General features: G+C 36.7%; 1 protein-coding gene across 1 annotated transcript in view; it reads right to left on the bottom strand.

Annotated features, from left to right (window-relative positions):
- The window catches only part of LOC118798363 (NACHT, LRR and PYD domains-containing protein 12-like), a 29578-nt gene extending 22887 nt beyond the window's left edge, over positions 1–6691 (bottom strand). Inside the window, exons 1-6 of the mRNA XM_036557801.1 lie at positions 6626–6691; positions 6369–6448; positions 6152–6268; positions 3362–3439; positions 2920–2971; positions 2390–2594 (exon numbers count right to left, since the gene is read on the bottom strand). Coding sequence (XP_036413694.1) covers positions 2390–2594; positions 2920–2971; positions 3362–3439; positions 6152–6268; positions 6369–6421 — 505 coding nt within the window. The 5' untranslated portion in view covers positions 6422–6448; positions 6626–6691. The remainder of the gene's footprint in view (positions 1–2389; positions 2595–2919; positions 2972–3361; positions 3440–6151; positions 6269–6368; positions 6449–6625) is intronic.
- Between the last annotated feature and the right edge of the window lie 10380 nt (positions 6692–17071).

Raw genomic sequence — 17071 nt, 5'->3', positions numbered from 1 at the left:
TGTGCGCTTGGTGGAGGTAAGAATGCTGGCTGCTGAGTTTTGGATGCATTTTGAAGAGATTGATTAGTTTAGCTGGAAGACCATAGAAAAGTGAGTTACAGTAATCAATGTGAGAGAAGATGAAGGCATTAATCAACATTTTAGCATCAGCATCACTAAGCATGGGGTGTAATCGTGCAATGTTACGCAGATGATAAAAAGCACTTTTGGTGACGAGCTTAATGTGAGACACAAAAATGAGAGATAAATCAAGAAGACAGCCAAGTTTCTGAACAAACTGGGCAGGCTTAAAAGTGACACCATAAATGTTGACTGAAAAGTTAAATACTTGAAAAAGTGAGGTTTTAGCTCCAACTAATAAAACCTCAGTTTTATCAGTGTTAGGTTTCAGGTAATTGTTTTGCAACCATAGTTTTAAATCTGTGACACAAGAACTTAAAGCCTGGATGGAACCAGAGAGGGAAGTAGTGCTGAACTTCCACTGCTATTATGATGACATTCATAAATATGAATGTCATCATAATAGCAGAAAGAGAAGTGGAGGTTGCTACAGGGAAATGCAGATAAATCTTATTGATTTTATCAAGAAAATAATCCAAAAATGCTTGACACTGGGCAGAGGAGTTCAAAGTGGGTAGTGAAGGAGGTTGAAGAAATTTGTTTATAGTATGAAAGAGAGTTTTACACCTGTGACTGCCAGAGTTTATAAGATCAGAATAGAAAGAGGAGTGGGCAGTGTTTAATGCAGCTTTATGTTTTTATATCCTGCTCAGTAAAAAGTGTCAAATGAACCGAAAGACCAGTTTTCTTATACAGGTGCTCTAAACCCCTTTAACATTAACTTTCATGATTCTAAGTTCTGGAGTGAACCATGGTGAAGTACGAGTAGCAGGAACATGTCTAGTCTTGAGAGACTCAAGCGTATTGAGTATTTTAGAGACAGTGCTATTGTAGTATGTGACTAATTTTTCATGAGAGGACAGCTGAGTAAGATCAGAAAGAGCAGAGGAGAAGATTAGAGAAGGTATTAGTGGGACTAGAGGTAAGATTATGAAAGGAAACAGTAGATTTCCTATTGGATTTAGGAAGGGGTAAACCAAGCCCACACTCAGTGAGCTAATGGTCAGAGAAACCAACAACAGAACCAGAAACTCATTTAGACCAGGGCTACAAAGTAAGTCAAGTGTGGGACCTTGAATATGTGTTGGGAAATCAACGTGCTGAATCAGTCCAAAACATTCAAAAATATTACAGAGTTCAGTAGAGAGTGCAGAGCTGGTGTCAGCATGAATACTAAAGTCATCCAGCAGCATGATAGAAGATGACATAGATGAAGCTATTGTGAGTAATTCATTCAGCTCAGATAGAAAGATATTAGCAGGAGATTTAGGAGGGCGGTAAATCAACAACAAGATGACACAGATGACAGAACCTTCATAGCTAAATATTCAAAGGTAGTAACATCATGAAAGTCCAACTGTTTTACATTTATATCAGTATGGAATACAGCAGCCAGGCCACCTCCTTTACCTGTAAGACACGGCTTAGATAGATAAGTAAAGCCTGAGGGCACTAATAGATTTAAGTTCAGGAAATCCCCTGCTTGTTGCCACATTTCAGTAAGAAGGAGCATGTCCAGGCTTTTCTCAATGATCAAGTCATTTAAAAGTAATGCCTTGTTAGTAACAGAACAAGAGTTCAAAATACCTATTTTTGCAGGGAAGCTTCCAATGGAGGAGTAAGTACTAGATTCCTACTAGAATAAAGGATTATCTAATTCCGCCAGAGAGCGAAGATGATTGGGAGTGATTTCACGTGTCTGTTTATGATCATTAATAATACCCCTCTGTGACCAAATAGCTGGAATCTGTGCATCCGAAGCATGGTGAGAAACATGAAAGCGCTGGGACCGGTGATTATTCCTAGGTCGGCACGTAAACCCAAGACTCCAACATTAAATGTCGAAGGGTTCAGATGAACATGAGTGTTAAAACTTTTTAGTTCAGTTGCTGAGTATGTAATCATCATGAAACAGTAATCCACATCCAAGAGCAGTCAGTCAGTCGTAAACCAAGGCAAGACATGATAACTATCCCAACAAACTTGCTAAAAAAACAGCATGCATTGTTAACTCCACCAGAGCACATTAGCCAGATCAACAGCCCCAACCCACCCCTTTGAGTACAGGAAAGTGAAGACTGCCCAGGACATGAACCTACAACAGAGAAGAGGCAGCAACAGATGCGCACTACGTACTCTCAAACAGAAACCCTGGTCATTAAGCTAAACCTAATAGTTCTGTGATGAGTATTAATACTATTTAATTATCATGATCATTTAAACACTTAATAATTAATAAATAAGTAATCCCATGACCCTGATGTCTTACTGTTCTGTAGTGTGTTAGCGAGGTCAGTCTGGTTCATGTTCCTCAGGACGGTCAGTGTGATCTTTAGCACCCCCCCTCTGACACTACTCTGATCCTCCTCATCCTCCATCTCTCTCTCAGAGCATGCTGGGTAATCCAGACTCAGCAACTTCACAAACTTCTTCAGCTGATTTTTTACCAGAGAGATGACTTTGTGCTCCAGCTCCTGATTAAGGATAAAAAGGTACAGAAACAGGATCCTGTTACCAGTGTGAGGGGGTCTATGTTTATATTATTTTTATTGTTATTACTGTTTTTTGTTTATTAAGTAAAAAAAAACATGATAGTTACAGAACATTATTTACAGTTAATGTCAGTAATAAAAGTTTATCTCACGCCGTGTTTCTTTTGCATAAAACACTTAGTAAAAAATAAATTACGGATTTATATTGTATTATATTAGGGACCCAGCAACACTCTCTCTCTCTCTTTCTCTCTCGCTCTCTCTCTCTCTCTTTCTCTCTCTCTCACACACACACACACATACACACCTTGAATATGATCTCCACGTTTCTCCTGGTAATATCTGAGCTCTTCTGGACTCTGTTAGAAAACAGAAGATTATCAGTCGTGTATTGTGAACAATCTCAACAGCTCAATAAACACACTTTCATATGTTACAACATATTCATTTAAAATTCAGTTACATACTATATATATATATATATATATATATATATATATATAAATATATATATATATATATATATATATATATATATTTATATATATATATATAAAGAATAGCAGCAGCTGAAACTTTATAAAGGAACACTCAGTATTAGATCTTTAATTTAATCCCCTAATCCAGTGTTCTTCACTCCAGGTTCTGTAGAGTCACAACACTGCAGACTTCTCTCACCTGCTGAGATTAATCAGGTGGGACTGAAAGTGAGGAACATTTTACTACACCATTCAAACTTAAAACTTTACCTCAGCTCAGTAGATCTGTCCTCCTCTCTGAAGTTCAGTGGCAAATTCATTGACTGATCACTCTTCATGGACACATAGCTGAATTCAGATTAAACATACAAAATTTGTAAAAATTAAAATTTAATAATAATTTAATATAATTTAATGAATTTACTGTATTACTGTATACTGTATTACTGTATTATGAACTCCATATGTATACACACACACACACATATATATATAAAATCTCATTGCCAAAAAAGTTGGGACACTGTGCAATATGATAAAACAAGAATGCAACAATGTACAAATCAAATAAGGCCTATACTTAATTGAAAATAGTACAAAGGCAACTTATCAAATACTGAAACTTTATTCAGAAACGTTATTGTTTTTTGAAATATATATGCCCATTTGGAATTTGATCCCAGCAACATGTTGACATTTGCAGAATTTGGTTTTACATTCTCTTGCTGAAATAAGCAAGATCTTCCCTGAAAAAGATGTTGTCTGGATGGCAGCATATGTTCCCAAAACGTGTATATATCATTCAGCATTAATGGTGCCTTCACAGATGAGCACATCATCCATGCCATGTACACTAATGCACCCCTATACCACCATGCTGACTTTTGAACTCTGCACTGACAACAAGCTGGGTGGTCTTTAGCCAAGAGGACGAGGTGTGATGATTTCCAAAAAGAATTTAAAATTTTGATTTGTTGAACCACAGGACAATTTTCTGCTTTGCCTCAGTCCATCTTAAATAAGCTGAGGCCCAGAGAAGTCGGCAGCATTTCTGGATCCTGTTTATATCTGGTTTCTTAACTGCATATTAGAGTTTTAACATGCATTTTTTGATGCAGTGATGAACTGTGTTCACAGATTTCTCAATTTTTCAGAAGTCTTTCTGAGCCCATCCAGTGATTTCCACTACAAAATTGTCTCTGTTTTAATGCAGTTCCACCTGAGGGCCCAAAGATCATGGCTAGCCAATATTGGTTTTTGGCCTTTTTCCTTGCATATAGACATTTCTCTGAATTCTCTTTATCTTTTTGTGATATTTCGTACTGTAGATGGTGAAACACCAAAGTTCTTTGCTATTTTACATTGAGAAATGTTATTTTTGATTTGTTGCACTTTTGTCTGTGCAGTCTTTCACAGAGTGTTAAACTCCTGCCCATCTTTACTGCTGATTCAGCCTTTCTGAGATGCTGTTTTTATACCCAATCATGTTACTGACCTGTTGCCAGCTAACCATGATCATCATCATCATCATCATCATCACTAACCACTCACCCTATCAAGTACAGTTTAGCCCACCACCCTGCGAAGAAAGCTCATTTCCGCCGCTTGTATTCACAATTTCATTCTTTCGATCATTAATCACAGCTCATGACCATAGGTGAGGGTGGGTATGTAGACCAACCGGTAAACAGAGAGCTTTGCCATATGGTTCAGCTCCCTCTTTACGGCTACAGTCTGGTACAGTGACTGCATTACTGCTGCCGCCTGTCCCAGTCTGTGGCCGATCTTACGATGCCTCTTCCCATCACTCATGAACAAGACCCCGAGATACTTAAACTCCTCCACTTGGGGCAGTCCTTTTCCCTTACCTGGAGTGGGCATGCCATCCTTTTCCAGGCTAGGACGTGGAGGTGCTGATCCGCATACCTACCGCTTCACACTCAGCTGCAAACCGCTCAAGTAAGTGCTGGAGGATCCAGCCAAAAGAACATCATCTGCAAATAGCAGAGACGCCACCCTCCAGCCTCCACACATAATGCCCTTCTGACCTCAACTACAAAGTGACATCCTGTCCTTGAATATCACAAACAGGAGTGGAGACAAGGCACTGCCTTGGTGGAGTCTAATGCTAACTCTGAACGAGTCTGACTTAATGCCGAGTATCTTGGGGAACACGGTCGTAAGTCTTCTCCAAGTCCAAGAAACACATGTAGACAGGGTTGGCAAACTCCCATGCCCCCTCAACAATCTGTGAGAGGGTGAAAAGCTGGTCCATTGTTCCACGGCCGGGATGGAATCCACAATGTTCTTCCTCAATCTGAGGTGTGACTATCAGTCTTAGTCTCCTTTCCAGCACCTTGGCTGAGCAGTGAAATACCACAGTATTTGGCTCATACCCTCCGGTCCCCTTTTCCAATTAATCACCATGTGTTTTTGTTTAGTATTACATAAACATACCAGTCGTTTGTTGCCCTGTTCAAACTTTTTTGAAACATGTTGTTGACATGAAATTCAAAATGGCATATCATTTTCAAAATAAAACAATACAATTTCTCACTATCAACATTTGATATGTTGTCTTCATACTATTTTGTATTAAACATAGGGTTTAAACATTTGGCAAATCATTGCATTCTGTTTTTATTTACATTTTGCACAGCTCCCAACTTTTTTGGAAATGGGTATATATACATATATATCCATTCTGTTTCTACTTACATGTATTTGCATTTTACACAGTGTGCATACTTCTTCAGAACTGGGGTTGTATATATGTATACACACATACATATATAAATGGAGTTTATACAGTAAATTCATTAAATCATATACATTTAAAATTCAGGTAAAAAAAAATAAGGTAGAATTGGGGAACACTTCAGTAATTCAGCCATACACACTGTGTTGGATATATTTACTCCATGTTATTCTACATACAAAAATATACAGAATGGAAAAATGTACAGTAAAACAAAAATACTGTGTATTCCTTGTTTGTTTTTTTACTGTGAGAAAAAGCACATTTTTTCATTTAATTCTTCAGTGTCACATCAATCTTACCTGAGCTCAGAAGAATTGTTATCCTCTCTGAAGTTTATTCCTATATGTATTGAGTTGTTACTCTTCATGGACACACAGCTGGGTTCAGGTGAGTCAGATCTCTGACCCTGAACCAGTCTAGAACACAACCAATATCAGACATGATCTACAAACGTTCCTGCATGTTGTTGTAGATGAGAACATACAGTCTTTACCCCAAATCCCATGATTCTCTCACCTCTCAGCTTTCTGTGAGTGCTGCTCCTCAGAGAAGCTCATTTTGGAGGTCATGGCTCGTCCTTCAGATTAGACCTAATCCTGTAAACACACACACAGAAGTAGTGAAGTCTACATGTTAACTTCATCTGAAAGCTGTTCTCTGAAATATAGTTCTGTCTCTGAGTTCCACAGTGATGTTCTGCTCTCTCTGTGTCTGAAATGTCTTTTATCATCAAGTCAGAAAGTAAATTCTGTGTGTTGATCTTCAGTAATTACCTCTGAGCTTTTCTCTCTCTGTTTATGATCTTCTCTTCACTGAACAGAAGCTGCTGAAGGTTTCACTTTCACTCTAAACCGGTTTGGACTGGATTAGTTCACCACCACAGGAGGAAGTGCTGGAAGGTGTTTTCAAGGTGAGGTGGGTGGAGTGATGTTTTACTCGACCAATCACAGCACTTGTGAAAATCCACTGGTGAGTAATGATGACTCACTATTCTTCTATTTCACACATAAGAGCAAGTGCTTCTTCTAAACTTGAGTGTCCTCTGTATCAGTGGTTCTCAACCTTTTCCACTCCAAAGCCTGCCCACAAGAAAACTAAAATAGACTTTCTTAATATAAATTTCTTTTTCTTTATTAAGTACTAACAGTGAACACATGAGAAAGGGCCTGAAAAAAGATCACATCATCCATTTCGATTAAATCACAGTAACCAAAATTTGCAGGAATGTAATAAAACATGCTACAATTTTTTGTATTATTCTAAAAATGGAAAAAAGAAAAATAATAGAAATGTATAGGGTAGGTGTGGACTGAGAATTGAAACATTTGCTTGCATTTGGAGCTGCAGTCCATCAAGTTTCAGCACCTCATTTGAAAGAGTTGAGGCACACACTACACACCAGTCTTTTGCATTAGCGACGTCACAATGAAAAAAAAAAACAATTATAAACCTTACTTGACGTCTGTTTCTTTATGATTAGGTTATCAGTTTGAGTTAAGCATTTGTATTTTGCAATATGCTATTCTTTCTGCTTTTTACACTAATTATTCATATATAAAAAGTACTGTTCATTCAACACTCTATACATTATTGTGGAAAATGTTACTTAAACTAAGTTTAACTTTCTTGGGGTAAATGCTAACACTGTTATCCCAATTACTTTGGAGGTTTTATTTTTAGTGATGTTCTTCCTCACTTACGGTTTTGGAGAAGGCACAAGTATAACTGTGCATTAGTTATCCTGTGTAACTGAGGTTAAATGTGACAAGCACTGTTATCCCAAGGAATGATTCCTTTTTTGGCATTACTTCAAAGTACAATCGAGTGGTGGCTCTTTGACTATCCTCACTCAGGGTGCTGATAATTTTGTAAGAAATGTCCTTTATAAATTTGCCTTGCTTTGCCTTCACCATAAAAGTGATGGAAGTCACGTTATCCTCACTAAAGTGCATGTTACATGAATGGATGGATCTTGAATGGAATGGATAAGTATTATGGACCACATAAAGTTTGAGACTTTAAGTTGATTGACTGTTCATTGCATATTTATGAGTAATTCACTGTCCATATAGTAAAGTGACATGCAAGACAACATTCATAAGAGATTCATAGCATTTTAAGGAATTGTTAATATACCATATAGTAAAGTGACATGCAAGACAACATTCATAAGTGATTCATAGCATTTTAAGGAGTTGTTCATATACCATATAGTAAAGTGACATGCAAGACAACATTCATAAGTGATTCATAGCATTTTAAGGAGTTGTTCATATACCATATAGTAAAGTGACATGCAAGACAACATTCATAAGTAATTCATAGCATTTTTAAGGAGCTGTTAATATACCTTATAGTAAAGTGACATGCAAAGCAGCATTCATAAGTGATTCATAGCATTTTTAAGAGATGTTTACAGACCATGTGTTTAAATAGTCCACTGTTCAGAATAGGCACTTAAACATGCTGCTCAAACTCAAATCAGGAAACTACAAACTCTTCTGAACATGGGACTGCACAATACAGATGTGTTCGATAAAATCTTCAACTCTTTTCTAAAACAAAAAATAAAACACACCACCTCATGTGGCCATTACTTAAGGAGTATTGCCTTCACTTTGCTCGTTTTCTTCTGAGACTGAAATTATTTTAAATTCTCTGAAAAATAAAACAAAAATATGAAGAAAATAAACAAAACGGCACAAGTCACTGCAAGAGTCTGAAGATATCATACTTGTCACGCATTCGGCTAGTGAGCCAACGAACTACATTCCCCAGAATACACTGGGGAATCAGGAGTAGGAGCTATTTCCTTCGCTGGCCAGTAATAACTCAGACTCCATTTCCCAGTATCCTCAGCCAGCTCACATGACTCCGCAGAGATGCTCATCATCCTATCACCGTTCAAGATCACCAGAATACTAATGCTGTGCACCTGTGTATTTGTCACATGACTCAGATAGATAGTATTTTAGCCTGGGCTATAGCTAGAATCATTAAGAGGTATTGCTTTCCTTAGAGAAACTACTTAGCGTTCTTCCTGTTATCTATTGTGTGTATGACCTTCTGCTTTCCGTTTTCTCTGACTCTGTTTTTGGATTTGCCCCTGTGTACTTTTGCCTGGTTTATTGGATTTATGGTTTTGACCCATGGCCTGTTTTTGGACTTCGCTCTGTTTTCCCCTTGTCTGTTATGGTAGCCATTTCTCTACTAATGTTTATATTGTAACTGACCCATGCCTGTTTGCTGACTACGTTATACTTGCCTGGATCCACAAGTAAAACTTTGTTTGTGTTTTTTAACTGTGAGCGTCTGCTGACTGGTCATATGTTACAATACTGGCACTGCTGCTGGTTGTCTGTCCTCTTCTGGCTATAAAAAACCATACAAGAGCAGTCAGATGTGTGGAACTCTACACGTACAGGATAAACCTATTTATACTGAAAGCGCATGAACGTTATGTTAGTGGGCTAGATAGACTGTCATAGCAGAGGTATGATATATAACTAGCAGTATAGCAGTTAAATTATCTACTTTGCTTATGATCAGTAACTGTAGCCAAGAAACTTTGCTAACTAGCTAGCAGGCTAACACTACCTTACATTAGCTATTAAAATGCATCAAGCTAATGTTAACGTCACCTAATTAGCTAAGTTACATGATTCAGTTAAGCCCCAAAAATTAATAGACCTCTTGTTAACAACATTTTTTTTTTCGAACTTAAAATAACTGATACTGATTTAACTTAGCTTACTGTTCTGAAACTGTACTGAAACCAACTGGAGTGATAATGAATTCATTCATCAAGTCCATTCGTATTCAAATTACTGATGTTTGTCTTAAATTTTTCCCTTCGCTTTTTTGTTAGCTAACTTACTAGCTAGCTGGGCAAGACTGTTGACTGTTCGCTGTGACCTGCAGTCTGCACGCCTGCAGGGTTAAAGGATGAATTAGCAGGTATAGGCTATATTAACTATAAAATTAAGTGTGTAAGACCTTTTATAGTTGAAACTGTGTTGAATGATCAGCAGAGCTTTATTTTACTGTAAAGGAGGATTATTTTATTTTTGCCTATTTCGCAGTTCCATGTTCAGAAGAGTTTGAAGTTTCCTGATTTGAGTTTGAGCAGCATGTTTAAGTGCCTGTTCTGAACAGTGGTCTTGCCAATAAAAAAAAGGACCTTCCTACTTGTGGTGTTTATTGACTCCTTTTCACAGTCATTGGGTCTTGCTGCAAAGGTAAGGAAAATAATTGTAGATATTTAATTGTAAATCACTATCACTATTTAAACACATGGTCTGTAAACATCTCTTAAAAATGCTATGAATCACTTATGAATGCTGCTTTGCATGTCACTTTACTATAAGGTATATTAACAGCTCCTTAAAATGCTATGAATCACTTATGAATGTTGCTTTGCATGTCACTTTACTATATGGTATATTAACAGCTCCTTAAAATGCTATGAATCATTTATGAATGTTGTCTTGCATGTCACTTTACTATATGGACAGTGAATTACTCATAAATATGCAATAAACAGTCAATCAACTTAAAGTCTCAAACTTTATGTGGTCCATAATACTTATCCATTCCATTCAAGATCCATCCATTCATGTAACGTGCACTTTAGTGAGGATAACGTGACGTCCATCACTTTTATGGTGAAGGCAAAGCAAGGCAAATTTATAAAGGACATTTCTTACAAAATTATCAGCACCCTGAGTGAGGACAGTCAAAGAGCCACCACTCGATTGTACTGAAGTAATGCCAAAAAAGGAATCATTCCTTGTGATAACAGTGCTTGTCACATTTAACCTCAGTTACACAGGATAACTAATGCACAGTTATACTTGTGCCTTCTCCAAAACCGTAAGTGAGGAAGAACATCACTAAAAATAAAACCTCCAAAGTAATTGGGATAACAGTGTTAGCATTTACCCCAAGAAAGTTAAACTTAGTTTAAGTAACATTTTCCACAATTATGTATAGAGTGTTGAATGAACAGTACTTTTTATATATGAATAATTAGTGTAAAAAGCAGAAAGAATAGCATATTGCAAAATACAAATGCTTGAGAATTTTTTTTTTTTTTAAAAAGTTGAAAATCTAGGCAAAAAGTGTCAAAACACTTTCTGTCCAAAGGGATAAAGCCAGGTCATTTAATGCTGACAGTCCAGAAAAGAGGAGTTTCACTGAAAATAATAAATAAAATGAGGACTTTTATTTTGAAAAACATCTTTCGGTAAAATGACACTGTAGTCCATATTAATATCATGTAAAACATGTATAGTTTATGAATGTTGATTTAAGCATTCATGAACATGTTATGAAGTATTTATGTAAGGTGATATGAATGTGTTATGTAGACACCCTTCAAAGAAAGTGCTACCATTTTATTTTACAGCAGCTCGAGTTGCAGCAATAAAATGAGAGCAAATGAGAGTCTGTAAAGAGTCAGTTGTTAACACAGGCAGATTCTGCAGACAGTACAGTGCTAACATGCTGCTAGAAGAGGAAAGCTGAATCCCCTTGTTCCATTATAGAATGCATTCTCACCAGCAGTGAACTGGAACAGCATTCACTTGGAAGCAGACCGAGACCTCTGTTTTTTGCCAGACCAGTTCAGCTGTTTGCTGCAGACCTGAGTACAGGAGGAGTGTTTACATGTCAGAACAGAGTGAATCAAAGTAAAAGTGTGATAGGACCACACCAAACAGGGTAGGTGTGAAAGCACCTTGAGAAACTTTCTGGCTAACTGTTTGCATTGCGTGCCTGTGGCTATGTTGCGTCAAACTGATGATGTTTATATTGGTTAGGATTTGAAAATGTTTAATTCTTTGATTAGTAATATTAATCTTTTTCCACATATGTTTTTTTTATTACAAAGTGATGATGCTGGCCCAAACTACGAACTACTTCATGGCCCACTGGTGGCCCAGCAGTTGAAAAACCCTGCTCTGTATGAAGCACTGTTTTCAGTATTTCATTACACATGATCTCCCACAGCACTCAGTTAAACACTGATAGAATTACAGAATTGAAAAACATGTAGATAAAGTGTCAGTAAGACTTTATCTCAAAACAACTTGTTTCTCCAGATGTTGATTATGTTGATTTTTTATTTCTTGAGATTTTGACTGGTTGTCTTTTTCTCAAGATTTCACTGATTATTTCAAAATAATGTCTTTTTTGTCAGTTTTTTTTCTTGAGGTTTTGATGGAGTCAAATAATGGTTTATGTTCTTGCGATGCTGACACAAGTTTAGAATAGGAAAATTCCTAACAATAACTCCTATAGCATTGTAACATTAGCTGTTGTGTTACTGGGGACCAGTGCAGGATTAGTGCAATACCTGGAAGAGCCGCTAGAGGGAGACAGTATAGAGTGTGTTTATTCAGAGTTAGTGAATTTGTGTGGAATGCAGTAGATGGTTCCTTCTGGACTGTGGGACTTTTCTCCTTCAGATGTTCTGTTTTAACATGGCTACATTTCTATTGACCTTATCTGCTAACTTGTATGGATGGAAATTGCAGCATTACAGTAGCAAGACATGAGATTGAGAGTCCTTTGTTCTGCCACAAGCTCCAGAGAGTCCAGCTTGAATCCTACAACAAAGCCATCCTTCCTAAGACGTTTGTTAAACGCAAACATACAAATACATTGCCATTTTACACATTACATTTTCACTGTAATTTTGATACTGACATTTTTTACAAAAACCTTGATGCTTCCATAGAAACATTGCATCATTTACTTCTACAGCATCTACTGCAGTATGTATTGTTTGTCACTGGCTACATCCCATGGCAAAAAGTATTAAATCCCCACACTTGAAGGATGTTCACCTAAATTTTTACTTCATAGCAAATTAAAAAATCACAGATATGACACAAAACTGTTTTTGTTCAATAACTGAACATTCTGGCTTTGTGAAACAAACCTCAAACAAATTAAATTAAATTAAATTATGTTAATTAATGGCATTTATCTTTTTCCAGATAAATTAGAAAAAATATGAAATCATCACCAAAAAAAGCACTGTTAGTACTTTGTTGCTGCACCTCAGGCTTTTATTACAGCCTGATTTCTTTGAGGACTTTACTAATGAAAAACACTATGCTACATTAAGCTGGTTCCAGCTTAACGGTTAACAGATCAACTTTGCAGGATGAAGCCCTGTCGTGGAACAATATTTTAAAAATTTCAACCTTAAATGCTCAATCAGATTGAGATCTGGTCTGTTTTCTGTCCATGTCACTGAGCTAATCTGCCTTTCCTGAAGAAAAACTTTAACACTTTTTGCTCTGTGGTGAGATGTCTGAAAAATGATTTCATCATCAAAACTATTTTCTATTGCTGGAGTGAGAAAAGTGTCCTAAACATCAGTGTACACCTGTGCACTGACTGTTGAGGTGATCTAATCATCTCCTCTGGTCCTCTACCTGACATGTGACCCCATCTCATAACTGAGTGAGGAAATCTGTTTTCTTTCTTTATATTTTTCATTAAAGCGGCACCAGACAAAAGTTTCAGCATCATCTTCTTGGCCAATGCAGATTTGTGAATCATTAGTGAATATCATTTTCATCCAATCATCCACACTCCACGCCTGCTTCTCTTTAGTCCACTGCAGCCTCGTTTTCTTCTGTTCAGGTGTTAATGCTGGTTTTCAGTTGGCTTTTCTAAATGTAAGTTCCATTTCATTCAGCTGATTTCTTACAGCTCTGTCACAAAAAACTGACTCCTGTTTCTGCCTCTTTGTTTTTCATTTGTTTTTTGTGCATTGTTTTATTTTCAAGGCATCTTGCTTGGAGTTTTCTATCCTGATGTTTTGCTGTCTTCCTTGCTCTGCCCACGTGTTTCTTTTATAACCTTACCCTTTTGTTTAAACCTGCACCAAATTTTAGACGCAGCTGATTGAGAACAATCGACATCTTTTGCCATATTCCTTGTTAGATTTCCTTCTTGAAGAAATTTTATAATCCTTTCCATTGTTTCAACAGACAACTCTGTTATTGGAGCCATGTTTTCTTTCAATTAGCCAAGTCCAACAGCTCGTTAAGGTCTGTAAGCACTTCCTTTTAACTGCAGACTGATTTGCGTTTTTACATTTGCGCCAGTATTTATTTTAGAAATGAAAATAACCATTTTTTTCCCTCAACATTGAGTTATTCCATTATTTTTATTCTCTACTTGATCTGGCAAAAGATATTCCATTAGTTAAAATAATTTTATTTAATTTGTTTGAGATGCTTTACAAAGCCAGAATGTTCAGCTATTAATCATATCCGTGATTTGTTTGTTTGCTACGAAGTAAAAAAATCTGGGTGAACATTTTCTAGGTGTGGTGATCCCACCAATTTTTTCAGGGCTTCTATATAAGCGAGTGTGTAGACGATCTGTCACTGCACAGCCCATCCAGAAGCCCTGGCTGAACATTGAGCTGCTCAAAGCCGCCATGTTTTATTCAGATCAGGTGACAGAGCAGCACTCAGGGCAGCTAGAAACAGCCTCACTGCGTGCAGCATGAGAGTCAAGGCTTCATATGCACTGAAAATACAGGAACCCTTCACAACCAACAACCTACAATGAATGTGGCAGAGCAATCAAACAGTCACTGACCACAGGAGGAAGAATCACCTCACCTGCACCAACAACATTGAGCATTGACCATGGAGCAGCAGTGAAGATCTCAACCCCCTAATGTGAGGAGAACCCTGCTGACGGTCAACCCACCTAAAGCTGCAGGCCCTGACATTACTAGGAGTGTGATTAAAGGTGGAATTCCACCCACTTTTCTATATTCAAAAAGTGGTTAACATGTAAAGACAGTCTTTCAGAGTGGTTTGGTGTGAAACACTCCATTTAAGAGAAACTTACCAAGTCAGAACTGATCACAGTGGTGGTGATAGGAACCAAACGTCCACCTCTAAAAGCTCCCTCACAGAAAGTTATTACATGAAATGGATATGATTTTCAGATTTACCACTATTTTCCATCATCAACATTCCATATAAACTCAGAAGACATGTGTAGGTTCGCTGGTGGTTTTGGTTAGCAAATAAAATGTCTATATTCCTATCACGGCCGTGGTAAAGAAATTTGAGTCTCTACAATCAACCACTTCATTCCAAACTACTCTGAATGCCTAGGTTCATCTCAAACACTGAGTTATGCATTATTATGGTTAAATTCTGAAAATTCAGTGCACTTCCCCATTAAGTCGTAAGTCTGACCTGTCCAATAGGAAGTGTGAGGAACATGACCCGGCTTCCTTCAACAGTTTTAACACACAGCTAATGAATATTCATGATTTAGACCCCGCCCTACCTCACCTCGGCTTTTATTATTTTGACAAAAATAGGATTAGTGGACAGAGGGAGGAGCCAATTTTCAATAGTAGGCTGAGACTTCACCCATCATTTCTGCAACTCCAACCAGATTGGACAAATCTAGAATGTTCCACAGCCAGGCTGTGTATAATTGCCTAGATAGCAAAATCTTGTAGCTTTAAAATTAATAAGAAAAATTAAAAAAGTAACAATAAAAAATGATTTTGTAATTTTTATTTTTTCACAGTTTGAATAATAAAACAGTGTTTTCACCATTAAAAGGGACAATATATTGAGATTTTTAGTTCATGTATTAAGTGTCTATGCAGGTAGAATGTTTTATATATATATATATATTTCTGTAGTTTTATGAACCAAAAACAGTCATAATTCATTTCTACATGATCTTTTTCAGCATCTCTTAATCTCTTACAATTAAACAGGCTGTTTTTATTATTGCATCTTTAAGATTGATAAATTTGAATGAGCTTTTCTGATTGGCTGTGCTGTATCATATTCAAAAAGCAGTCTAGGCTATACTCACATCAGAGTGAATGGGTGGAGCTAAACTGCTGCAGGCTGAATGTTGAGGTTTTGTGACATCACAAAAAGAGTAAATTCAAAACAGGCAGTTTTTCCAGTTTACTTTACATATATATGGACTGGGGAGTGAACAGCGCATTTTGAAACTAAAAATGTTTATTTCCTACATTAAAAACTCTTATTTCAAAAAGTATGTTGTTGATGATTTGATGATATTGGCTCTTAAATGTGTCACTCTTGTTAATGAAAACATTAATCTGAACTGCTAAATATACATAATACTAATAATTGTAAACATAAGTTATGTCACAAAGTGTATTTCATTATTATGAGTTATTACATATGATTAGTTAATAATAACAAATTTGTATTTTCACTATCAAATGGCTGATATATTGACATTTTCAGTTCAAGTATTCTGTGAAAATATGTACACGCCTCTGTGTGGGTGCAGCGTGCAGTCCGTGCAGGTAGAAGGTGTGGTAGAAGGAGTAAATCTAGATGCTGTTGCTATGCGGACGGAGGGTAAAGTTTGTAAGTTGACCCTCAGAGGATGGTCAGCACCTGTTACAGCTGGACAGAAGCACAAATGGAGCGGCTCAAAATCCAGAGTTGCAGAGTGTCCATCCTCATGGCTCGCTAACACGAAAGGCTCTCCTAAAATTAGATCAGCATCAAGGAGAGCTTTATCTTCATTTCATCCATATACAGCATAACGCTCCTCCAGAGCGAGTGAGTACTGGACTATGATATGATAAATTTAAATGAATAAATCAAACTGTAAAAATGAAATTTAAAAAATGTGAAAAAAATGTATATTCAGGAAAAACAAATTGGAGTTGGCATACATTTTGGAAAAATTAAGAAAAATTCTGTAAAGTTATTTTTCAGGAATACAATAAACAAACATGAAATAATTGGGTGAAGAAAATGATTTTATGAGAAAAAAGTTAAGTTGGAGCTGGTATAAATAATTGTTGGAGGAGTATTTGTTAATTTTCTAAATGGAAAAATGGTAACACACTTAAGTATGACATTTCTGCTAACATTCATGCACAATTATTGTTTTCTGAATTTAAACAAATCTCTGAGACCAAACTAATTTACATTACTTTTTCCCAAAATATTGTAACGGTGGCAGACGGAAATAGACGTTCACAGTCGAGGCTACTGTTATGATCTTTAATAACAAAAGAATGATCCTGGCTGCAGTGGACGCTGACTGACCCTCTTCTAATATAATCACTAATTTATCATTATCTCCCATTGTCCTGAATCTATTCCTGAATCTATTTTCAAATTGATTTAAAATATTTATTTCTGATAGATTCATATTTTGGA

Source organism: Colossoma macropomum, unplaced genomic scaffold, assembly GCF_904425465.1.
Source record: "Colossoma macropomum unplaced genomic scaffold, Colossoma_macropomum, whole genome shotgun sequence".
NCBI classification, from domain to species: domain Eukaryota; kingdom Metazoa; phylum Chordata; class Actinopteri; order Characiformes; family Serrasalmidae; genus Colossoma; species Colossoma macropomum.
Note: the sequence above shows the minus strand (reverse complement) of the source record. Positions and strands in the feature narration are given on the sequence as shown.